The sequence below is a fragment of the Schistocerca piceifrons genome, chromosome 2, assembly GCF_021461385.2.
Source record: "Schistocerca piceifrons isolate TAMUIC-IGC-003096 chromosome 2, iqSchPice1.1, whole genome shotgun sequence".
NCBI lineage: Eukaryota > Metazoa > Arthropoda > Insecta > Orthoptera > Acrididae > Schistocerca > Schistocerca piceifrons.
Window position 1 is genome coordinate 682,255,861 of NC_060139.1, and position 25,604 is coordinate 682,281,464.

The window sequence follows — 25,604 nt, forward strand, 5'->3', positions numbered from 1 at the left end:
AACATGCACTCTCTTCTTCTCGCTCCTCCGCCCCAGGACCGGATGGTATCCATGTCCAAATGTTGCTGCATTTATCAACCCATAGCCTGCGTTACCTCCTTCGCCTTTATAATCGAATTTGGACCGACAGTACCTTTCCCAGGCGATGGCGGGAAGCTATTGTCGTTCCCGTTCCGAAACCTGGAAAGGACAAACATCTCCCCTCTAGCTATCGCCCCATTTCTCTCACGAGTAGTGTCTGTAAGGTTTTGGAGCGTATGGTGAATTACCGTTTAGCTTGGTGGCTGGAGTCCCACAGTCTTTTAACACCAGCCCAATGCGGATTCCGAAAGCATCGTTCTGCCGTTGACCATCTTGTTGCTCTCTCCACTTATATCATGAACAATTTTCTCCGGAAACGCCAAACGGTAGCAATATTTTTTGATCTGGAGAGAGCATACGATACCTGTTGGAGGACAGGCATTCTCCGCACACTGTTCTCTTGGGGCTTTCGAGGCCGGCTGCCCCTTTTTCTTCGCGAATTTATGGCAGAGCGCACATTTAGGGTGCGGGTGAACACTACTCTCTCCCGTACTTTCTCCCAAGAAAACGGGGTACCCCAGGGCTCCGTGCTGAGTGTTGTACTGTTTGCCATCGCCATTAATCCAATTATGGATTGTCTCCTTCCTGATGTCTCGGGCTCCCTCTTTGTGGACGATTTTGCGATCTACTACAGCTCTCAACGGACCAGCCTTCTTGAAAGACGTCTTCAAGGATGTCTCGATCGCCTCCACTCGTGGAGCATCGAAACCGGCTTCCGTTTCTCACCCAGTAAGACCGTTTGTGTAAATTTTTGGCGACGTAAGGAGTTTCTTCCGCCCTCCTTACATCTAGGTCCTGTCAACCTTCCGTTTTCCGACGTCGCTAAATTCTTGGGTCTTATATTCGACAGAAAACTGTGCTGGTCCTCCCACGTTTCCTATCTTTCGGCTCGCTGTCTGCGTTCGCTTAACGCCCTCCGTGTCCTGAATGGTACCTCTTGGGGAGCGGACCGAGTGGTCCTTCTCCGCCTCTATCGCGCCTTAGTGCGCTCGAAATTGGATTATGGAAGCATAGTCTACTCCTCTGCTCGGCCGTCTATTCTTCGGCGTCTCGACTCTATCCACCACCGTGGATTACGTTTAGTATCTGGAGTTTTTTACACCAGCCCTGTGGAAAGCCTTTATGCTGAGACTGCTGAACCTCCGCTGTCCAATCGGCGGGCAGTCCTTCTGAGTCGTTATGCTAGCCATCTGTCTTCCATGCCTGCTAATCCAGCGCATGACCTTTTTTTCGACGCCTCCTTTGATGTCTGGTATGCAGGCCGCTCCTCCTCCCTACTACCCCCGGGAGTCCGCTTCCGTCAACTGCTCCATTCCCTTCCTTCCACTTTCCTAAAACCTTCTTGACAACTTGGGGTACAGCACCGCCTTGGCTCCGTCCCCGGATCAACTTGCTCAGAGACCTATGTCAATTTCCCAAGGATGGTACCCCTACACTTGTTTACCGTCGGGCATTTGCTGCTCTATGTGCACAAATGACGGAAGCCACATTTATTTACACCGATGGCTCGAAAACATCGTTAGGTGTAGGGAGTGCCTATATTGTTGGCGACACCCCAAATCACTTTCGGCTTCCCGACCAGTGTTCGGTTTATACTGCGGAGCTTTACGCTGTTCTCCAGGCTGTCCACTACATCCGCCGCCATCAGCGGATACAGTACGTAATCTGCTCAGATTCTCTCAGCTCTCTCCTAAGTCTCCAAGCTCTTTACCCTGTTCACCCTCTGATCCACCGGATTCAGGACTGTCTGCGCTCGCTCCACCTGGGGGGCGTCTCAGTGGCGTTCCTCTGGCTCCCGGGACACGCTGGTATCTGTGGAAATGAGGCGGCCGATATAGCGGCCAAGGCTGCAGTCTCTCTTCCTCGGCCAGCTATTCAGTCTCTTCCGTTTACCGATCTACGGAGCGTTTTATGTCGCCAAGCTGCTCATTTATGGCATGCGCATTGGTCAACACTCCCCCACAATAAATTGCGGGAAGTGAAAGCCCTTCCTTGCGCTTGGACCTCTTCCTCCCGAACGCGTCGTCGGGAGGAGGTAATTTTAGCTCGACTCCGGATAGGGCACTGTCTTTTTAGTCATCGACATCTTTTAAGCGGTGATCCTCCCCCACTCTGTCCCCACTGCTCTCAGCTGTGGACGGTCAGACACCTTTTAATTGAATGCCCCTATTTTAATCCGTTACGCTCCCGTCTACAGCTATCGCCTGATCTATCGTCGATTTTAGCAGATGACACGCGCTCAGCTGACCGCGTTCTACAGTTTATTAGTGACAGTGAAATGACGTCAGTCATTTGAAGCTTTTTTTTGGGGGACAACCAACCCCTTTCTATAGTGGATTTTTAAGCATTCCTTCTGCCTTTAGTTACTCAAATTTTATGATTTTGTTCCCATTGCTGCTGATTTTAAATTTCGTTTTTTTCCTGTTTTCTATGTCACGGGCTGGGCGCTAATGACCATAGAAGTTTTGCGCCCTAAAACCACAAAAAATCAATGTATATGTATATATACAAGGTATTAGGATGTTGCACATACAGTAAGATAATATATAAGCAAAAGGAATATGTGTCTGGCCAGAAAGTGGTGAACACACAGGTACTGGTGAATCTTTTTATTCTTCTAATTTTTGGAAACGTTGCTACTTTCTTGTCATGATTGCCTTCACCCAATGCCACCCAGACAACAGGTCTGTGCACTCCCTGGTGATGTCACACATAGATAACAGTCTGTATCAGAACTGTGCTGTGACACATGATGCAGCTACAGTATAAAAACTTAAAGGGTTTGAAGTGAAACTGCTTTGGTTTTTCCATGCTTCCTTACACTATGTAGCTGTGTAATTAAACTGAGGAAATTTACGCCATTACATAAAGTAATGTAAAAAATCTGGTCCATGATTTGTGAGCATGTTCAGTTGTTTTGTCAGTGTACTGTGTTTACTCTTTCACTTCAGGGACTTAACTTTTCTTTCAGTAAAATATCAGTCATATACAACAATAAACAACAATAACCTTTTGAAATCAAGCAACACAGTTCCTTCAGAATATAAAAATTTATTTTCTGCATTATTTTAGTAAATTTTTGTCTCCCCTTAACCTTAAAAATGTGCTGACTGCACACAAAACCCACATCATTCGATGAAGTGGGGCATCTCCTGAGACAGTGTTCACTAAATAAAAAAAACATGACAAAGATCTTTTATTTCTGTAATTTTCCAGGCTCACAAGAACCTTAAACACAAAAAAAAAAAAATTTGTGGCTTTCATATCCTTCACTGAATACTCTGTCAGAGGGTGCTACCAATTTAATCATAAACTAAGTGTCTCATAATTTTTCTCCTGCATTGCATAGTCTGTTAAACAATGACTTCACTAAAACTAATTTCATCGATTATTTAAGTCCAAAATTATATCAGAAATAGCTATATTCGTATAAATGACCAAATGATTCTGTAGATATTTGTATAATTGCAAAATAATCCTGTAGCTCCTTGAAGTAAAAATCCTAGAAACCCAAAAATCCGGTAAGAATGTAAGGAATACTAAATATTAGAAACCATAGGGAGAATTAAAATTTACCCTTCAGCACAGAAAAGTTGTATGACAATCTGAATCAGTAAACCATTACACGAAGTCAGATAGATACATAACACATATAGCAATACAGCACAAGATATTGAGATGGTTATCTCACTGTAGAACAAAGCTCTTTCAGTGTATCAGTGAAGGAAATTGTGCGCAGACTATAATACAAGCTTTACTTAAGTAAAACTATGCTGTGCTCATTCTTTACTTTGTGGAACACTTTATCGATATAATTTTGGACTTTTTCATGAAAACCCAACAAGCATGATACATAATAAAGAAGAACTTCTCATATAACTAAAAGTAACTGAAAAATCAAAAGCTAGTTCTGTAGCTGTAATATGTACCACAAAACATCATTAGAAGTCACAGAAATTGAACAGATGCACTTGAAAGGGTAGTAGACAGTATCAAATTACTGTAGGCATACTGCAAGGAAAGGAGCAATGGCTACATACATAAAAAGTGGAATAAAACAGAACTTCTTTTTACACTTCACCAGGTAATTAGGGTGGTGCTAATAATACTTAGTAGAAACAACTAGGAAGTCATTGTATGTGCTTATTTCAATATTAATTTCATCTTGTATAATACTGATTGCAATGAAAGTACTGGTTGAGGACATTGTCGTCCAACTTTGATTTCTTCGCCATAGTAATATCCCCAACTAAAAGAGGATGTAGAATAAATTATCAATCTCTGCTGCATTAATTCCAAATGTCTTTCATGAAGCATATGGGAATCCACAGTAAATGGTTTATCTGACTATGATGGTCAAAGGGCAACAATAAACCATTCTCCTCAGTCATGCTTAGTTAAAGAAGACAGAAAGTACAGTTACGCACAATCATAAATGCTGACTCAGCTCCACCTTTCAGAGATCGTTTTATATATGATCAATGGGAGGAATTTGCCGGAGACACACCGGATATGAGAATTAAATGTCTCTCCGAAAATATATTCTTACAATAATATGAATCCACTTTGCCTTAAAAACTTTCCAGAGATACTTTTACTAAAAAATCTAACATGACACTGGAAGACAACAGGCAGAAAATTGGAAATCCCAAGATACTGAAAAGAAACTAAAAGAGTATGAGTACCTTACTAGCCACTCCCATATTTTATTAAAATCTTTGGACTCGGGTATGTGACTTCCAGTTCACACTATTGCTCATAGCAACCAGTTTATTGCAGAATGTAGACAGATGATGACCTCAAAAATCAGTAAGGTTACATAAATGCTTAGCATAATGTAGTAGATAAAAACAGCAGCTGCATATTGCAAAAGGAATGCTGTGACTTTTTTCCCAAACCAACTACTTTTCTCGTGCCATAACATATTATTTATATATGTCACATGAATTACCTACAGTGCCACCTCCTGGCTGTTAATTTATATCTTGACTTGTTCAGCAGAATGAGATTTATGGAACATGATGTATCATTCAATGAAGACGATAAACAACAAAAACCACATAGAAAATCTAACTGTTCCACCCCCAATCTGTTCTCATCACAGCAAGATTTGTAGCAGCTGCATTTGACCCAGTGAACTCACACTGGTTACGTGAATTTACTATAGAAGGAATTAATAATCAGCCAGTTATTTCCTGGCATTATAATTAGGTATTCACGGAAAGGTTCATGAATAAGGAAACATTCTACATCTACATCTACATCCATACTCCGCAAGCCACCTGACGGTGTGTGGCAGAGGGTACCCTGAGTACCTCTATCGGTTCTCCCTTCTATTTCAGTCTCGTATTGTGTGTGGAGAGAAGGATTGTCGGTATGTTTCTGTGTGGGCTCTAATCTCTCTGATTTTATCCTCATGGTCTCTTCGCGAGATATACGTAGGAGGGAGCAATATACTGCTTGACTCTTCGGTGAAGGTATGTTCTCGAAACTTTAATAAAGCCCGTACCGAGCTACTGAGTGTCTCTCCTGCAGAGTCTTCCACTGGAGTTTATCTATCATCTCCGTAACGCTTTTGCGATTACTGAATGATCCTGTAACGAAGCGCGCTGCTCTCCGTTGTATCTCTTCTATCAACCCTATCTGGTACGGATCCCACACTGCTGAGCAGTATTCAAGCAGTGGGCGAACAAGCGTACTGTAACCTACTTCCTTTGTTTTCAGATTGCACTTCCTTAGGATTCTTCCAATGAATCTCAGTCTGGCATCTGCTTTACCGACAATCAACTTTATATGATCATTCCATTTTAAATCACTCCTAATGCGTACTCCCAGATAATTTATGGAATTAACTGCTTCCAGTTGCTGACCTGCTATTTTGTAGCTAAATGATAAGGGATCTATCTTTCTATGTATTTGCAGCACATTACACTTATCTACATTGAGATTCAATTGCCATTCCCTGCACCATGCGTCAATTCGCTGCAGATCCTCCTGCATTTCAGTACAATTTTCCGTTGTTACAACCTCTCGATACACCACATCATCATCTGCAAAAAGCCTCAGTGAACTTCCGATGTCATCCACAAGGTCATTTATGTATATTGTGAATAGCAATGGTCCTATGACACTGCCCTGCAGCACACCTGAAATCACTCTTGTGAATAGCAATGGTCCTATGACACTCCCCTGCAGCACACCTGAAATCACTCTTGTGAATAGCAATGGTCCTATGACACTCCCCTGCAGCACACCTGAAATCACTCTTACTTTGCAAAAAGCCTCAGTGAACTTCTGATGTCATCCATAAGGTCATTTATGTATATTGTGAATAGCAATGGTCCTATGACACTCCCCTGCAGCACACCTGAAATCACTCTTACTTCGGAAGACTTATCTCCATTGAGAATGACATGCTGCGTTCCGTTATCTAGGAACTCTTCAATCCAGTCACACAATTGGTCTGATGGTCCATATGCTCTTACTTTGTTCATTAAACGACTGTGGGGAACTGTATCGAATGCCTTGCGGAAGTCAAGAAACACGGCATCTACCTGTGAACCCATGTCTACGGCCCTCTGAGTCTCGTGAACGAATAGCGCGAGCTGGGTTTCACACGACCGTCTTTTTCGAAACCCATGCTGATTCCTACAGAGTAGATTTCTAGTCTCCAGAAAAGTCATTATACTCGAACATAATAGTTCTGCACATCTGTTCGACGTCCCTTCTTGAAAACGGGGATGACCTGTGCTCTTTTCCAATCCTTTGGAATGCTACGCTCTTCTAGAGACCTACGGTACACTGCTGCAAGAAGGGGGGCAAGTTCCTTCGCGTATTCTGTGTAAAATCGAACTGGTATCCCATCAGGTCCAGCGGCCTGAACTCTTTTGAGCAATTTTAATTGTTTCTCTATCCCTCTGTCGTCTATTTCAATATCTACCATTTTGTCATCTGTACGACAATCTAGGGAAGGAACTACAGTGCAGTTGTCCTCTGTGAAACAGCTTTGGAAAAAGACATTTAGTATTTTGGCCTTTAGTCTGTCATCCTCTGTTTCAGTACCATTTTGGTCACAGAGTGTCTGGACATTTTGTTTTGATCCACCTACTGTTTTGACATCTGCCAAGTCAGTACATAGAACTTTACTTTCGAATTCATTGACTGCCTCTCGCATAGCCCTCCTCACACTACATTTCGCTTCGCGTAATTTTTGTTCGTCTGCAAGGCTTTGGCTATGTTTGTGTTTGCTGTGAAGTTCCCTTTGCTTCCGCAGCAGTTTTCTAACTCGGTTGTTGTACCACGGTGGCTCTTTTCCATCTCTTACGATCTTGCTTCACACATACTCATCTAACGCATATTGTAGGATGGTTTTGAACTTTGTCCACTGATCCTCAACACTATCTGTACTTGAGACTATACTTTTGTGTTGAGCAGTCAGGTACTCTTTAATCTGCTTTTTGTCATTTTTGCTAAACAGAGAAATCTTCCTACCTTTTTTAATATTTCTATTTACGGCTGAAATCATCGATGCCGTAACCGCTTTATGATCACTGATTCCCTGTTCTGCGTTAACTGTTTCAAATATTTCGGGTCTGTTTGTCACCAGAAGGTCTAATATGTTATTGCCACGAGTCAGTTCTCTGTTTAACTGCTTAAGGTAGTTTTCAGATAAAGCACTTTAAAAAATTTCACTGGATTCTTTGTCCCTGCCACCCGTTATGAACGTTTGAGTCTCCCAGTCTATATCCGGCAAATTAAAATCTCCACCCGGAACTATAACATGGTGGGGAAATCTACTCGAAATATTTTCCAAATTATCCTTCAGGTGCTCAGCCACAACAGCTGCTGAGACAGGGGGCCTATAGAGACAGGCCTATAGAGAACATTAAGTGCTTTTCAACCACCACTGTTTGCAGTTGAATGGCAGCCTTTATTACAGGAATTGGTAGCAACTGGTGAATTTCATGTGTTATTTCATACCATTAAACCAAATTTGACCATCTATCCACAGTAGACCAAAAATGTCCTGCAAACATGTCATAACATAGGTAAAACTAGTGAAAGAAAAAATGTGGTATACTAGTGAACTGAAAAAATTAAATATGTTTTATGCCAATTACATGATCACTTCAAAGCACCACAGTTCCCAGCTCAAAGGAAATGTTTTATAGCAAATGTTTACAGGCAAAAATAATTTTTAGAATGGATGTAGGAGAAGACAAGAAGAAAAGCAATGATAGCATCATTGAAGGAGCTCACAAACCATACAAAGCAGTTACTTCTGTTGCAGCATTACTGGAAGAAGCAGATGAAGAGAAATTGTGCTGGGATGGGGCGTTAACAGATTTCCAGATTCCATTGCGAACCTGTAAGCAGCTAGTAAAATAACTTGCACAAGAGAGAAAAACAACAATTCCTCTGGTTTATATCTTAGTCTGTGCCTGCTACTCACCACAAGATGTATTTGGGACATTACTTACTAACTGGAAAAAAACCTTTTATCATCAGAGTCAAGCATATCTAAAATATCTTGCATTAACTGTTATAAGTGCTGTTTTTTTTAAAAAAATCTGGAGATGTGTGGTTTCAACACACTTAAGTATACCTTCAGTATAATGTAAGCAGTTTACATTCATAGGAAACTTATATAAGTTCGACACATTATCTACGAAAGTTTCCTTGTAAAAAACACGAACTTCCAACTTTCCATTAATAACTACAGAATAACCAACAGATGTACAGATCCTGGTGGTGCATCTATGTAACAAAAAGTAGACAGTCTGTCTTGCTGGAGATGGTCCAGAATGAAGACAAGTCGACTTTATGCTCTCCTAGTAACTGAAATATACTTGAAATTTTATTTTCACTTTAATATTGTTCAGTTGATTTCACACTTCCCTTCATTTTCACCAACTGCAACAGAATCGCTTGTACAGTGATCCAATGCTGTCAAATGTTTTTTATTCCAGTCTTTGATCACAATATTAATTCTTTAGATGATGACCAATTTCAGTCTGTAATGACTATCCTCAGATCTACAATATACAAAATATATACACCTAGTGAGCAGTGTGTCTTTCAACATAATACAGCAATACGTATCACAATATACTATCATACGACCAGGAAAATGTACAGATAAAATAAGGTAAAACATACCTTTTTTCACCATGTCCTAAAGTGATAAGGCCATAATGGCATCATCGAAACATATAAAATAATCAGCACAGCATCCTCACATATATCTAAAATAAGGTGTAGAATAGGCAACTGGCAACTTGCTACTGAAGTACAGTAGCTACCAGAAATCTGATTTGCCTACATCCTCCCTAGATGTCGTGACTGTGGGCATAGATGTAGTCATCATTTCCACAAAAAATATAATCTGATAAAAACACATTAGGTAAAATACATGTAGCAGACTTTTAAAATTGATAACTATCATAGAAACCAATTGAGATACATTAAAAGATGAATACAGTTACCCATTTAAAATTATTAAAAGGAAATATACGAAGAGAACAAGACCGACCCTTTTTATGCTGAATTTACAGTCAACAATTAATATACGTAATACATAGCCTGTAGCAACCTATAAATTGCCTATGAAAGATAAAATGTCTATATGACAGCTGAAAAAAGATCAATGTTCAGCACCCTCTGTTGGGTCGGCCACCGGGATGTAGGCACGCACTGATCGTAAGAACTTAACCACTAGAGGGCTTTACATACAATGTGATATGTCTCCCACAGAAAACGTTTAAACAACATATTAACAGTCAATAAATAAAATTGTATAGTCTGGTTATACATTCCATGAATAGGTAAGGCATAATCAGTTACAGAATTAGAGCGGCTAATGTATGGAAGTAAGGCAAATGCCTACTGTTCTTGACATAAATCATCAAGTAAGGCTAGGTATAAATACGTGAGGCAGATTATATTTTTTTGCATAAATGATGAGTACATCTAAGTCCACAGTAGCAACATCTAGGGATGATGTAGGCAAACAGATTTCTGGTAGCTACTGTACTTCAGTAGCCAGTTGGAATAATGACTGTGTGGACAATGTGGCCTAATCTACACCTTATTTTAGATATATGTGACGATGCAGTGCTCATTATATGTTCCGACGATGCCATTATGGCCTTATCACTTTAGGACATTGTGTAAAAAAAAGTTACGTTTTGCCTTATTTTATCTGTACATTTTCCTGGTTGTTTGGTAGTATACTGTGATACATATTGCTGTATTATGTTGACACACACACTGCTCACTAGGTGTATATATTTTGTATATTGCAGATCTGAGGATGGTCATTACGGACTGTAACCAGTCATCGTCTAAGGAATTGATATTGTGATCAGAGACTGGAATAAAAAACATTTGACTTCTCTTCATGGCTTGCTGAAGTTGTACTGCTTCCAGACACATTCACTTTTTGTCAGTTCATTCCCAGAAAGCCAGTTGTGATGATGGCTGTTCAACCAGAAAATATTAATGGAACTCATCCTTCTTTTATCCTCTGTCATTTGAGATTGACAGTTAAAATGTGCCCTGTTTTATCATAATGGTAGCATGTTGTTCAAACAATACTTTCCATTAGGAAATGTTTGCGACAAATCTGTAACAGCATACCAAAGACAGTATTACTATCCTTTGTCAAAACAGTTATGTTCAGGACAAACATTCTACAGCCAGCTTTGTACTGATCTTGTCAACTATGGTGTTGAATTAAGAAGCGAGTGGCCTTGGCACTCTATACAGAACTGCTTTAAAAAACTGACAAATGTGGTGCAGTGGCAACAAATGGCAAACCACAAATTTATCATCGTTTACTTAAATGGTGTGCAGGCACAAAATCCTTTCTGGGTATTGCAGTGAGTCAGTGATTTCTCAGCTTCTTGCATCTGGAAAATTGGAACATGTACACTTTAATTTCTTCTTGTGATTTACAATTTCCTTGGCAATAGGGAACACAGCACTTCTGTCCCAGGCTTTAAACAAGAACTACGGATGTATACTGTATGAAATAAACAAATTTCAAGTGGCACACATTTTCCACACAACACACTCGTGACCTGAAACTTCATGTAACAAACGGTCCTTAGCTAGTGAAGTCATGCTCCAAAATGGTCGCTGTGTGTAGGCCTGTGTATTTAGGTGGTGTTGCTTCAGCCGTGGTTCATGGTATGAATATTCCTTGCCTTAAATTTGCATGCTAGCCCATGAGAAGCTCCACAAAAGCCATGGCTGGGAAAACTTTCTGTCAACACATTTGGTACAAGGTTTGTTTCAAATAGGTTTTAACCAAAGTCTTATCTTTCTCTGAACAGAACAGTTCAGAAGCCTTTAATAGGGATCAATAGCATAACTTTCTGCAATAAAGTACATATAGGGTTAATTATAACCTTATGAAAATAATTAATTGCTACTCACCATGTAGAGCAGACTTTGAGTCACAGAGAGGCACAATGAAATACACACACACACACACACACACACACACACACACACACACACACACACACACACAAAAAAAACCACTGTCTCTGGCCATTGTGCCCAGATCCGGATTCTACGTACATGATTCTACTTACTACACTCCATATAATTTAGATTTAGTATATGTACTTTAAATACTATACTAAATATAGGATGTCTTCTTGCATATAGGATGTCTACTTATATATGGGATGCCTACTTACATATAGGATTTTCGCACACGCTGATGATTTGGTGACACTAATCAGCCAACCGAGAAGAAAGAAAATGCACAATATACCCATAACATGGCCTAATTAATTTGATCCATGGGGATGAGAGATAAAAGAACAAGCACTATTTTGCACCATGTAAGTCTTTACAAACAGTGTGCTGTGGCTACATCACAGCATCACATGTTCTTTGTGTAAACACAGTGTAACAATTGCGATGTCTGGCTTTGAACTATCTTGCAGTCATTTTTCTTGTAATCCCTACAGATTGGAATATAATTGTTCTTTGCACATAAAGTGCTGTTGAATTTTTCTGACCGAATTATTGTGGTTGAAAGTGACACACATGCCACATTGAACTGGTGTTGCCAGTTGCTTTTGTTTTCGTATTCTGATTTGTATTGTATTGTGTTGTGGGCTATGCATCCACTTAAACTACAATGCACTAGTGAAATAGCATCATACACCTTCTCTTTCCCTTCTTCTCCTTGTGTTTCGTGTTCTTGCATAACTTGTTGGTATGGTGGCTGTATATCTACAAAACACTATTACAGTGTTTGGTAAGCACTAGCTACTAATTTCCTGTTGCAGTATAGGGATGGAGAATTCTTTTGCAGACCTTAATACAAATAGTATTGTATGCTCCTTGCATTCACATCTCTGTTCCTGTTTGCATAAATTTGTCAACTTATCACCAATAGCAAGGGGAAAGAAAGAAAACACAGTCCTGAGCTTATTTCACAACTCGCCAATAACTAATCTGAAACTGTGCTTCTGTCCTGCGAATATGATAATGTAAGAAGATTGATTTTCCAGTCTGCCAAAATTAATACAAAATCCATGCTAAAAGATTACAGTGCAAGTTGATGGTACCCTGCACAAGTAGAAAGGTGAAACAGCAAACCATACATATTATGTGTGTGCCAACCATAACCAGGAATCCTAACTGTATGCTGTCTAATCAACCCAGTTAAATGTAAACCCTCTAACAGATTACACAAAATTGCCTATGATGTGAAGCATATACTGGAGACTTATTAAATCTAAGTAAATCTAAATAAATTATGATGGAAACAAAGGAAGAGCAGTCTATAACATTGCGACTTTTCTTCTTCTTTTGCCATTTGTTAATCTCTCTTTCCATCACAGCTCTCCTGAACAACTGCATATGATAAGACTCCACAAAAAGGCTCTTCTGTTTTCCCACATAGTTTGAATGGAAATATGTTAATCAAGCCCTGTCTTTTTTTCTAATACATTGGTATATTGTTTCAATAAATTCATTAAATTGTCCCAGAATTGAGTGTGCTGACTGATATCTTCTACCAGCTTCATATCAGTTGCCTTCTTTAAATGTGTAATGGCTTTATACACCACACAATAGCTAGAATTCTGTGTATCTTGGGATTTCCAGCTGTTTTAGCTCTTCATTGAGCTTCTTTTCAGAGAAACAACCTTTTCATTAATTTTCCGTTATAGTATTGAACCAAGTGTTCAGTGGATGAAACCCTAATTTCTATATCAGCTAGTTGTATGGTTCCCTCTGCAAGGATTTGTTTATATTTTAAGTTGCCTCATTGTGATCTTCAGCTTGGAATAGTCTGCAAACCCCCAGCTTGTTAAATATTCTTCTTATCTGTAGAATAACTTAATAAAACCCAGGACTTGGCAACTCCGATCTTTTAAGGCTTTTGTTGCACCTTTAAATTCAACACATATTATAAGTATCGTATTACAGGAGATGCTCTGGGTAGCAAATAACAAGCATTTTTTTTAAACCATACGTATATACATTATTGATATAAACTTACGGTCATTGGTATGCCTGGCCGGCACAGAAGACTCGTTGCTACCTCTGACTACTTTGCCCGTAAAGACTCGATGTATGTCTTCAACTCCCTTGGAATGGCACAGAGACCAGGCTGAATATCTCGTGCTAATAATAAAATACACAGAACAGGACTTGTCCTGTAATAAATCTTCTTATATAATAATTAAAACTTTATATCCTGATCAATTATCCTGCATAACAAAAATGCATATAATTCCACTAAGAAAGCTTGTTTATTAATATTCAAAAGTAGTATGAGATTTCAGTTTGACTCAACAAAATTATTTATTTCCAAACTTTGGTTACAAAATATCTGGAACATCTCGTACCCTCATAACAAATTTGAATGTCACGTTTGCTCATTTGCCTGTTCATGGCTGTTTGGTCATTCTTTCATGGGTCCTTTGTATCCAGAACCATATTGTTGCTCCCTTCTGATTTGCTGTGTCGAGCTGTTGCCTTGATCATAGTTGCAGCACCCTTATGTTGGTCTTTCTGATTGTAATTTGCAGCCCCTCCATGCCATGCATCATAGACACTTTCCTATGCCACTCTGCCGCTTTACAACTGGCCATGGTTCCCATTGTCAAACTGGATGTGCTGCTCCTGCACTTGGTGTCCTTGCATTAAATCAGAATAGTCCAGCATGATTAGTAATTGTTTCACATTGGAGTCAGGAAGGGCCAACCTTATCTCCTTAATGTCAGTCAGCAGTTTGTGTTAAAATTCTTAGTAGTCTGCCTGAGCTATTATTCTGTCTCCGTATTCGATTTTGTTCAAATACTTCTCAAAACATCTATGCAGACTGTCATACTGTATCTGCTATTGTAAGGTTCTTGATTTGGAACTCCAGTGTGAAGATGTATCTGAGACCCCTTGCAATGAATACTTCACCAGAAACCACTGCATGAGGTCAGTGTAGTGTAAATGACTTTCTGCAGCTTCAATAGCCTACAGACTGGAACCACTCTCTGCACATGGCTAGCTAGAAAGGGGATCTTTGAATGTTATTCCAGCTATTGGGAAGGATACCTCAGAATGATTCTAAAAACACAACTGGTTGTGTGTCCTGCTGTGTTGTTCTTAAGATACTTTATGATGATGCCTTGGCCTGCTGTCCTCCACTACAAACACAGGTGCCAGCTGCTCAGGCCTTGTTACTATACAATATTGCATTTGTGGCTTGGTAGCAGTTTGGTTTATTTCATTCTTTAGCCTACCAATCTCTGCATGCAGATAGGTGACAATTTCATAACCTAAATGTGAATTTTAAGCATAGTGTTTTACAACAAGAGGAGCTAAAAGATGTATGGCAAGCTGCTGCATTTGCTTAAAAAGTCATTGACTCTGAATTGCACAATTCTTAAATCTTATCATTTCATTTCTAGGTCCTCAGTAGTGGCAGAAGTTTCTTCAGATTGACTCTTAAACTTCGTTTCACATTGTGAGTTCGTGCTCACAGCTCAAATTAGCCAACTGTGAGTCCGACTGCAAGTGTCACTGATGCTGCATAGCTCAGACATTTCCACACTATACTCAGTTTTTAGTTCAGAAATACATTTTGATTATACTTTGTCTATCTGTTTTTTGGTTTACTTCTTTTGAATGATTGTCCACAGTTCCCTATTTTGTTCTTATCACCATTGTTAAATTTCAGCAGCTTCTCTCCCCCTCAAGATACCGAATTTTTGTCCTATCACTCTATTCATAGTGTACCTCTCTCATGGTGGCTGCAGAAACAGAACTTATTTTCTGGACTGTATATTATTGCTCTGCCTTTAATTTTGTGGAAATGGAATTTATTTCCTCTGTCAAATGGTTTTGTTCATAAGTCACGGACCCTAACTTTTTGAATCACTGTTTAACCTGCTCTGCCAATATCTTGATCTTTTCTGTAAAGTCTGTAAATTGCCTGGTTGCTGCAATGGCAGTTTTACCTAGTCACTATCGATCTTCAGGTAAGTAAGATTCTCTCACTGTGATTTATATATAATACTTCCTGCCAAAGCAGTTCTACTATCTATCTATGGCATTCATGTAATGAAATGCATTTTTTTTTATTTATTTATGCTCCAAGACAAGAAAATTGAGAAAAATGTCATATATTATTTTTTGAAAATTTATCGGATCCAACTTCCTGTCTAATCAAGGGAAGATCTGTTACTCCTAACTTCTATCACAGTCCATTCTTTATGTTAATGTGGTGTTTAAATAATGTATATATAACACACATTGCAGTAAAACGGTTTTTCTCTCATTCTGGGTGTGGTAATAGAAAGGCCTGTTTGCACCCGCAGTCTAGTGTATCTGCTTATCAGTGTCTCAGCACATTAACTATACAGTAAATTGTTAGCTTTACTGCTTTCACTATCTATTTTTGTCATACCGCCTATTTCTGATCTTGGCAAAAATTGATAAATGCTTACGAGAATGAGAGCACCATTGGAGAATGAGATGCATAAGTAGTAGTTCTAGTAAATAACACTGAAAATTACAGTAAACTCAGCAGAAAGATTTCTGTTCCTGCCTCTAGTAGTGTGGATATGTGTGCTATCACAGTGTGTTTGAAATTTACTTGTACTTAGAAAAGTGGATCTGAGTTCTTTACTTTCAGTTCATAATGTGCTGAATCAGTGTGTGTACGACTGTGCTGCAGATTATTGTTTGGTTGAAATAAGTTTTCTATAGTGTTACGTTTCTAACAGATATTAAGGTTCTGATAAAGAATAAGGTATTAAAACTTAACAATTGAAATTATTGTTAGAAATGAGTGCAGTTTTAGATTTGGTTGCCTTACTTTCATCATTGTGGACCAGTGGGCAGTTATGAGCTGTCACCATCTAGTCTCTGAGGTGTGCCAGTCACATAAGAGATAATAAACATATTATCCCTTAAGTGTGATTAGAACTGTCTGATGTACATATTTATGCTATGCTGTATACTACCGAGTTAACTGTTTGCAATTTCAGTACACTAAACCAATAGAAGAGGAAACAACAACAGCCCCAGCAGCTACAACAACAGCGACTACAACCACATCGGTGGCTGCTGCACCGCGCACAACAAATGGCACACTGGACAAGAATAGGAATAATAACGTCAGTGTAGGTGCTGGTGTAGATGCAAGGACACCTAGTGATAAAGCGCGTAAGAAAAAAATGAGTGATGAAGAAATACTTGAAAAACTGAGAACTATAGTCAGTGTTGGTGATCCCAATAGGAAATATACAAAAATGGAGAAGATTGGGCAAGGGTAAGTAATTTCATTGTAAATGCTGTACACAGACAAGTTATTTAAACAGATTTTTTTTTTTTCAGATTTTGTGCAGGAATACATATCTGCTACAGTTTAAATAATTCTAAACTGCCATAAAATTTGCTTAAGATTTGGTAAATGATGTTAGAATTATACATTTACTCACATAAATGTTTATAATAAATGAAATTCTGTGTTTCTTTTTTCTCTCGTATTTTAGATATCTCAGAGTTTTGTCTTTACCTGAAGTTTAAGTGATTTCTTACCTTTACTTAATCACAGATCTATTTTTTCTTACAACATTTAATGTAGCTTGAACATTTGCTGATTACCACACTCATTTTAGTGCATCAGGGACGGTGTACACTGCTATTGAGACTTCCACGGGGATGGAAGTAGCTATCAAGCAGATGAACCTATCACAACAACCCAAGAAAGAGCTTATCATTAATGAAATATTGGTGATGCGAGAAAACAAACATCCCAATGTTGTTAATTACCTGGACAGTTATCTAGTTGGGGAAGAGCTTTGGGTGAGTTTGATTGTAATTGTGATCTGCACTTGGATTTCAGTGACTGAGACAAAAAGAAGAGAGATTTTTTGATGCTGTAGCTAAGTAAGAATTCAAAAGATATCTTGGATTGATATTGGTACAATTTGAAAAATTGTTGAAAATGTGCCATTCATTATAGGTTTGTCCCATCGCATTTGCTTATTTAGTTCTTTTTTGCCTTTCTTTGAATATCAGTCTATAGCACTTTGAAGTAAGATCTGGGGAGCACAACAAGTATTTCATGATTGATTTGGCAGATTTTCTGTTAACCATATTATCAGCATCAGGCATCATCTGCTTTTGTCAGTTTATTTATTTATTTATTTATTTATTTTTAAGTCACCAGCCTTCTGAATGGTTTGAAGCTGCCTGCCATGAATTCCTCTCCTGTTCCAACTGTTCAGAGTAGCACCTGCAACCTACAAACTCAGTTACTTGCTAGATGTATTCCAGTCTGTCTTCTCCTACAGTTTTTGCTCTCTGCAGTCCCTTCTAGTACCATGGAAGTCATTCCCTGATGTCTCAACAGATGTCCTATCATCCTGTCCGTTATTCTTGCCAGTGTTTTCTGCATATTCCTTTTCTCTCCAATTCTGCACAGAACCACCTCATTCCTCACCATATCAGTCCACCTAATTTTCAACATTCATCTGTAGCACCACATCTCAAATGCTTTGGTTCTCTTCTGTTCCAGGTTTCCCACAGTCCATTTTTCACTACTATACAATGCTGTGCTCCAAATGTACATTCTCAGAAATTTCTTCCTCAAAGTAAGGACAGTGTTTGATACTAGTAGGCTTATATTGACCAGGAATGCCCTTTTTGCCTGTGCTAGTCTACTTTTGATGTCCTCCTTGCTCCATCAGTCATTGGTTATTTTGCTGCCTAGGTAGCAGAATTCCTTAACTTAATCTACTTCATGACAATTGATCCTAATGTTAATTTTCTCGCTGTACTCATTTCTGCTACTTCTCATTACTTTCGTCTTTCTTCGATTTACTTTCAGTCCATATTCCATACACATAAGACTGTTCAATCCATTCATCACATCATTTAATTCTTCTTTACTTTCATTCAGGGGAGCAATGTCACTAGTGAATTGTATCATTGATATCCTTTCACCTAGAATTTTAATTCCACTCCTGAACTTTTCTTTGATTTCCATCATTGCATCTTCAATGTACGGATTGAACAGTAGGGGCAAAAGACTACATCCCTGTCTTATAACCTTTTTAATCTGAGCACTTTGTTCTTGGTTGTCCACTATTATTATTCCCTATTGGCTCTTGTATCTCTGTAGCTTACACCTATTTTTATCAGAATTTCGAACATCTTGCACCATTTTACATTGTCAAACTCTTTTTCAAGGTCAAAAAAAACCTATGAATGTGTCTTGATTTTTCTTTAGTCTTTCTTTCATTATCAATTGCAATGTCAGAATTGCCTCTCTGGTGCTTTTACCTTTCCTGAAGCCAAACTGATCATCATCTTACACTTCTTCAATTTTCTTTCCCATTCTTTTCTATATTATTCTCGTCAGCAACTTGGATTTATGAGCTGTTAACCTGATTGTGCGATAATTCTTACACTTTTCAACTCTTGCAATCTTTGGAATTGTGTGGAAGATATTTTTCGAAAAGCAGATTGTATATCGCCATTCTACACACCAGTGTGAATAGTCGTTTTGTTGCCACTTCCCCCAGTGATTTTAGAAATTTTGATGGAATGTTATCCATCCCTTTTGCCTTATTTAATTTTAAATCCTCTAAAGCTCTCTCGCCGGCCGCGGTGGTCTAGTGGTTCTAGGCGCTCAGTCCGGAACCGCGCGACTGCTACGGTCGCAGGTTCGAATCCTGCCTCGGGCATGGATGTGTGTGATGTCCTTAGGTTAGTTAGGTTTAAGTAGTTCTAAGTTCTAGGGGACTGATGACCACAGATGTTAAGCCCCATAGTGCTCAGAGCCATTTTTTCTAAAGCTCTCTTAAATTTTGATTCTAATATTGAATCCCCTATCTCTTCTAAATTGACTCCTGGTCCTTCTTTTATCACATCAGACAAATCTTCCCCCTCATAGAGGCCTTCAATGTGCTCTTTCCACCTATTCGCTCTCTCATCTGCATTTAACAGTGGAATTCTCGTTACTCTCTTAATGTTGCCACCATTGCTTTTAATATCATCGAAGGTTATTTTGACTTTCCAGTATGCTGAGTCAGTCCTTTCAGCAATCATTTCTTTTTTGATTTCTTCAGATTTTTCGTGCAGCCATTTAATCTTTGCTTTCCGGTACTTCCTATTTATCTCATTCTTCAGTGACTTGTATTTCTGTATTCTTGAATTTCCCTGAGCACTGAACATTTTTGAACTTTACTTTCATTGATCGCCTGAAGTATTTCTTGTGTTATGTATGGTTTCTTCGCAGTTACCGCCTTGTACCTATGTTTTTCTTTCCAATTTCTGTGACTGCCCTTTTTAGAAATGTCCATTCATCTTCACTTTTACTGTCTACTGAGGTGTTCTTATTGCTGTATCTGTAGCCTTAGAGAACTTAAAAGCTGTATCTCATCCTTCCTTAGTACTTCTGTATCTCATATCCTTGTGTATTAATTCTTCCTGATTAATCTCTCAAACTTCAACCTACTCTTCATCACTATGACAGTGTGATCTGTCTATATCTGCTCCCCTGGGTATGCCTTACAATCCAGTATCTGATTTTGGAATCTCTGTCTGACCATGTTGTAATCTATCTGAAATCTTCTAATATCAGCTGGCCTTTCCAAGTATACCTCCTCCTCATGTGATTCTTGAACAGAGTCTTACCTATTACTAGCTGAAATTCATTACAGAACTCAATTAGTCTTTCTCCTCTCATTCCTCGCCCAAGCCCATATTCTCCTGCAACCATTTCTTCTATTCCTTCCCTCACAAAAGCATTCCAGTTCCCCATGACTATTAAATTTTCATTTCTGTTTACGTACTGTATTACCCTTTCAATGTCTTCATACATTTTCTCTCTCTCTTCATCTTCAGCTTGCAACATCAGCATGTATAACTGTTGGTTTGCTGTCGATTCTGATAAGAACAGCCCTATCACTGAACCGTTCACAGTAACATGCTCTCTGCCCTACCTTCCTATTCATAATGTATCCTACTCCTGTTATACCATTTTCTGCTGCTGTTAATATTTCCTTATACTCATCTGACCAGAAATCTCTGCCTTTTTTCCATTTCACTTCACTGACCCCTACTATATCTAGATTGAGCCTTTGCACTTCCCTTTTCAGATTTTCTAATTTCCCTACCATTTTCAAGCTTCTGACCCATAGAATGTTATACTTTCATTGGTTACTCAGTCTTTTTGTCATGGTCACCTCCCCCTTGGCAGTCTCCTCCCAATGGAAAGATAATCATGACTCATCTTCAATTACATGCCATATGTCCTGTGGATACACGTTATGTGTCTTTAATGCAGTGGTTTCCATTCTGCATCCTCACGCCATTCATCATTGCTGATTCTTCCGCCTTGAGGGGCAGTTTCCCACACAAAGGACAAGAGGGTGCTCTGAACCTCTGTCTTCTCATCCGCCCTCTTTGATAAGGCAGTTGGCAGAATGATGGTAGCTTCTTATGCTGTATGTCTTCGGCTGCTGTTGCTAATTATTAATCAAAATTTAAGCAGTGGCGGGTTTTTGAACCGGGACCGATGATATTTTGATTACTAATTAAAGATGTCACCCCTAGACCATGGGTGCATCAATTTAGCAATAAGACAGTTCAAATTAAAGAAGCATGACAGAAAAGAGAAAAAATAAACTGTTGTTAGAGGTCTGCATGGATAAGAAAATAAGATCTACACCTGCTTAGTCACATTAATAAAAGGCACAGTGCTATTGTCACAGCGTGTTCATCAGTATGTTCATGAGATTTTGTGGGTGGAAGAGATCATCACAGAAGAAAAATTAGAGCTGCCAATCTGTATGAAACAATATATTAAATTGTATTTTGATTAATGTAGCAAATAATTAATTTTTCCTACTTCTTAAATTGTATGTATTTTACTTTGATCTGTAACTTTTGTGTGTGTGTGTGTGTGTGTGTGTGTGTCTGTCCGTCCCTACCTCTGACATGTAGGCTGCCCTGCATTACAGAAATGCTTGGGATAGTATTGGTATGTATTGCAGGGGTTGTGTGGATGGGCATGGCTGAGCAGAGAGGGAAAAAAGAAATGATGAGAGTGAGTTGATGAGGTGGACAGAGAAAGGGAGGGGAGTAGATAGATGGGGAGGAGATGATGGAGAGCAAGAGGAGGAGGAGGAGGAGGAGGTGATGGACAGAGAAATGGGGAGAGGTGGTGGTGAAGATAAAGAGGGTGGGAGGTGGGGGGGGGAGAGAGAGGAGGGGAGGGGGGAGAGAGAGAGAGAGGAGGGGTGGAAGGAGAGGGGGAGAGAGAGAGAGAGGAGGGGTGGAAGGAGAGGGAGAGAGAGAGAGAGAGAGGAGGGGTGGAAGGAGAGAGAGAGGGGGGCATGGAAGGAGGGGGAGAGAGGGGGGTGGAAGGAGGGGGAGAGAGGGGGGTGGAAGGAGGGGGAGAGAGGGGGGTGGAAGGAGGGGTGGTGAGGCGGACAGAGTGAGTATGGGGGAGAAGATGGACTGAGAGATGGTGTAGGGGAGATGGGCAGAGAAAGGGTGAGGAGGTATGGATTGAGAGAGGGTGGAGAGATGTACAGAAAGAGGGATGGAGAAGATGGACAGAGGAGGGTGGAGAGGTAGATGCAGTGGGCAGGTGGAATATGTAGAGGGCTCAGAATGTAAGCTATTTAAAAAAAAGTTTCTGTAATGCAAAGAGTGTGATTTCTATTTCCTATTTGTCATTTTATTACAGGTGGTGATGGAATACCTGCCAGGCGGCTCATTGACAGACGTGGTTACAGAAACTTGTATGGATGAAGGACAGATTGCATCTGTCTGCAGGGAAGTTCTTCAAGCCTTAGAGTTTCTGCACAGTAATCAGGTCATACACCGTGATATTAAATCAGACAATATATTGTTAGGTCTGGATGGCAGTGTTAAACTGAGTAAGTATTTTGTAACTCAGTAATTGTTTATATGTGTAAGTATTTTGTATTTTTTAATAACAGTGATTTCACTTGTATATAAAATTTATTCATGGTGTTAATTGCAACAGAAAATTTTAGAGTTACCAGTTTTGTCTAGGTTACTCACTAGCCTTCTTCAGATCCAAGTAAAAACTTGATACATCTTAGAAAGTTTTCTGCTGATTTGGATTGTCAAAATAGCACTACAATTTATAACTGAGGTCACAAATAAATTAAAAAAGAAGTTTTATACACAGAAAATGATTCTTCATCTCACGTAATGATTAACATGTTGACCTTTATTAAGATGACAAAAAAATCTATTTATTTACAGATGCCTATAAGGTGGAATATACCATTGCCAAATGCAGGATGGAATACAAAATTTGTTCAACCTGTGGCTAGTCCCAGAATGCATAGTTTTTTCACCCATGTTTACTTATATAATTCATCATGATATCTTTGTATTTCCCCACCAGTTAACTTGGAGGACTTGAGACATAGAAAAAACCGTTAACAATGAATGGATGCATGTAGTTACTATAAGAAACAGGCAGATGAATGAATTGATCAGGGAACGGACTAGTGGAAGATGTTAATACTCCAACAAAATTGAAGTGGAGGCAGGCAGAGCATATATAGTAGATAGTAGATCTAATATAGTGGATAGTAGATCAAGTAAGGAAATTTTTAGATGGACTCCAAGATATAACAAGAGACTTACGTGTGAGATATGTGGGAACAACATAGATACGTATAGTTAAAGACAGTGACGCATTGAGATGGCTCTACTTGGCTTTTATCCAATTCTCTGTGTCAAGTGATTGTTGTGTTGGTGGTTTCGTTCTGCTGTTGAACTGAATGTGCTATATTCTAAACATACAGTGTGAAAATACAAATTGCAGTGTATAGTATATTATATAAATGCAACTGGAAAATGAGCCTGTGACTGCTGAAAGGCAGTGCCACAGATTACCCAAAAGTCATGCTTACAATACATCCATGCCATATTAATTCACATGCGTCTACCTATTGATGGTGGTATAATATTTCAAAATGTGTGGTAGAAAATATAAAATTGTGAAGTATCTTGCTGATTGAAGCAGTGAATGAAAATTTGTACCAAAGTTGTGATTCGAACCTGGGTCTCCCTCTCACTAGGCAGATGTGCTAACCACTATGCCACCCTGGCATAGTGGCTTTGCACAACTGCACAGACTAACCTAGCACACCTCTCCCCCCAATCCAACATATTTTATCATTTACCTATTACAATTTGCTTTGAAACACTTACTGTGCCTTTAATAGCTCTAATTGCTTGCCACATTCCATGTGAGATTTTTTCCTCTTTTTGTTCCTGTGAACTTCCTGCAACTTCTACTATTTATATTAAGTTAAAAAACTGCCAATTTTGTCTATGCATAACTGCATTGTCTAAGTTGCTAAAGTAGGATCGTAATGTAACATATTTTTCATCCACAAATAAATTATCTTTGTTCACCATTTCTGGTTTCTTACCTGATGGTTCTGTTATTTCTAGCTTTGTATGTATATTTTCACTTTGAATCTGAAGAGTCTATGGTGACTTCTAATGCTATAATGGTCTAGGGTCATTACATCCTCTTTAATTTCTTTATGTGCACAATCTTATTTTAACTTCTTCCAGGTCAAATAACCCATCTTCAGGTAACTAGAGTTCTGCACTTTAATATCCCTAAATAACAATACATGTCTATAAAATCAATTTCTCACCAACAACATGCTGTTTTTGAATCTTGACTTGTCTGAAATAAGAGGTTGTGCATTATCATGTATTTTGTGACATTTGCTGAATGGTTTTATTTTGTGTGTAAGTGGACAAGCTACTATATGAAGTTTTTCTTTGTTGTTAGAACTCTGCTTGCAATTTTGTTGGACAGAGTTTATGATCTTTAATTCTGATGGTAATCTCACTTATTTCATGTATTACATGTACTAAAAAACATTTTTATGTTTTCAACAGCTGACTTCGGATTTTGTGCTCAAATTTCACCAGAGCAGTCGAAACGTACAACTATGGTAGGGACGCCATACTGGATGGCTCCAGAAGTTGTAACTAGGAAGCAATATGGGCCCAAAGTTGACATTTGGTCTCTTGGAATTATGGCTATTGAGATGATAGAAGGTGAACCTCCATATTTAAATGAGAACCCTCTCCGGGTATGTATATTTTATGTATTTTGCTTGTCAAATTTAAGCAAAGATAACTGTACTATCAAGAATTATCTTTTGTGTTTCAGAGTTAATTTCTGTAATATATGCAGTCTAACTGTTGCACTGAAACTCTGAATTGACAAACCGCTTTAAAAGAAATCTTGGGTTTAATGAATATTTCCATTGGTCCCCGTGAAACTTCCTTGAGAACAATGTTATTCCTCCCTGTTTAAAGAAGAAGTCTACTTTTAAGGAATAAACACAAATCATTCTGCAAATTAAAAGCCACGTTTTACGCAGTTCCTAATATATCAAAGTGAATTTCCAGTTTATTTCAGTTTCATGCAGTTCATACCTTGTGCATTGTGATGGCAGCAAATGGTAATCTATTCTTTCAGATGACGCATACTTTTATTGTAGTTTAATGAATCAGAAAACGAGTGTGTACAGCCCTGTGTAGCTTGCAACATTGGGCACTTGATCTGGCATAGAAGTCGCAGAGTGTAAGAAGTGTGACCTGAGAAATATAGTCCTGTACCAACAATTTTGTCAGCTTCACCTGTACAGAGCTGCGCCCTGCAAACACAGCAAGCTTGCAATTCAGTGAAAGCTTACCATCATCCACAATGGCAAAGACAGTCATAACAAAAAAATTTACAACATGGTGAAGATCTACGATTTGGTTCTGTCTTTATTGTGCAGCTTACTCAGAAACAAGGAAGTGTTGTTAAATGTCAAAACTAGAGGTTTGTCAGATCCAACAGGAAGAACATTTGCATGTCGACATTCAATGATTTGGAAAATATTATTTTAAAATGTTTTAATGGAATGAGAAGTGTCAGCATTCCTATAAGTGGAAACATGATGCAAGAGAAGGCTCAT

The 25,604-nt window shown here is 38.9% G+C and overlaps 1 protein-coding gene across 2 annotated transcripts in view; it reads left to right on the plus strand.

Annotated features, from left to right (window-relative positions):
* Positions 1-25,604, plus strand: part of LOC124776520 (serine/threonine-protein kinase Pak) — a 140,053-nt gene that overhangs the window by 82,655 nt on the left and 31,794 nt on the right. For both annotated transcript variants that reach the window (XM_047251548.1, XM_047251549.1), the window contains exons 5-8: positions 16,599-16,882; positions 17,232-17,418; positions 22,316-22,508; positions 24,532-24,728. In XM_047251548.1, the coding sequence (XP_047107504.1) occupies positions 16,599-16,882; positions 17,232-17,418; positions 22,316-22,508; positions 24,532-24,728 (861 nt within the window). The remainder of the gene's footprint in view (positions 1-16,598; positions 16,883-17,231; positions 17,419-22,315; positions 22,509-24,531; positions 24,729-25,604) is intronic.